Source organism: Cynoglossus semilaevis, chromosome 17 (assembly GCF_000523025.1).
Source record: "Cynoglossus semilaevis isolate Cse_v1.0 chromosome 17, Cse_v1.0, whole genome shotgun sequence".
NCBI lineage: Eukaryota > Metazoa > Chordata > Actinopteri > Pleuronectiformes > Cynoglossidae > Cynoglossus > Cynoglossus semilaevis.
The window spans coordinates 16381634-16382511 of NC_024323.1; the positions used below are offsets into that span (position 1 = coordinate 16381634).

General features: G+C 46.4%; 1 protein-coding gene across 1 annotated transcript in view; it reads left to right on the plus strand.

Annotated features, from left to right (window-relative positions):
• Nucleotides 1-396: 396 nt before the first annotated feature.
• LOC103393637 (dynein assembly factor 5, axonemal-like) overlaps nucleotides 397-878 on the plus strand; it is a 5198-nt gene continuing 4716 nt past the window's right edge. Inside the window, exon 1 of the mRNA XM_025064487.1 lies at nucleotides 397-465. Within this exon, the coding sequence (XP_024920255.1) occupies nucleotides 397-465 (69 nt within the window). The remainder of the gene's footprint in view (nucleotides 466-878) is intronic.

Genomic DNA, 878 nt, shown 5'->3' on the forward strand with positions numbered 1-878 from the left:
AAAATCAAATCAAATACTCACTGATCCCTGGAGCTGCTCCGTCTGCTGGAGCTGCACAAGCCAACTGTAGGGTCTCTCTCTCTGTCTCACTCTCTCACTCTCTTTAACTCCCTCTCTTTCTCGCTCTCTCTCCCTCACACACACACACGCACTTTGTCAAAATCAACAAAATCATTTGAAAACCTCATCTCATTGTCTTAGAGTCAACATTTATTTCAAATTTTTTATTCTTGAAATCAATCAATCGTTCAGAATCTTGAAATATTTGATTATAACTTGAAGGAATTCTTCAGTTTCAGTGACGAGGTCACGACACGTGGACGTCAAGAGAAGAAGGAAGTGGAAGAGCCTTTGATCCTTTGAAGTTGAACATCCTACAGAGGACGTTTTCTGGTGATGGAGCAGAAGAAGAAGGAGAAGGCTGAAAGTTGTATCAGAGAAGTTTCGAAGGAGAGAGAGAAGAGAGAGAGAGAAGATGACTGAGGGAGACGTTCACGGTGCCGGTGTCGTTCTGAAAGGACTGGCCCAATATCTGAACTTTCTCAATGAAGACAACAAGTCAACGAGAAAGAAGGCTCTGGAACAGATCAGGAAGGAGACTGTAGAGCGAGGACTTCCCAGCAGCGTCCTGCAGGAGGTCTTCTCTGTGTTCCTCAAACCTCTCGTCAAACGTCTGTCAGACCAGAATGAAGGCTGCAGGGAAGTGGCGATCGCGGTGGTCACAGAATTCATACGCTGCATCCCCAGACCAGAGGAGTCCCTTCACCTCCTTGTGCCGTGCCCGGCTCGGGGGGCCCGGGGGGGGGGGGGCCCGGGGGGACGGGGTTTTCCAAAAAAAAAATTCTAAAAAAAAAAAAATTTCTAAAAAAAAAAAAATT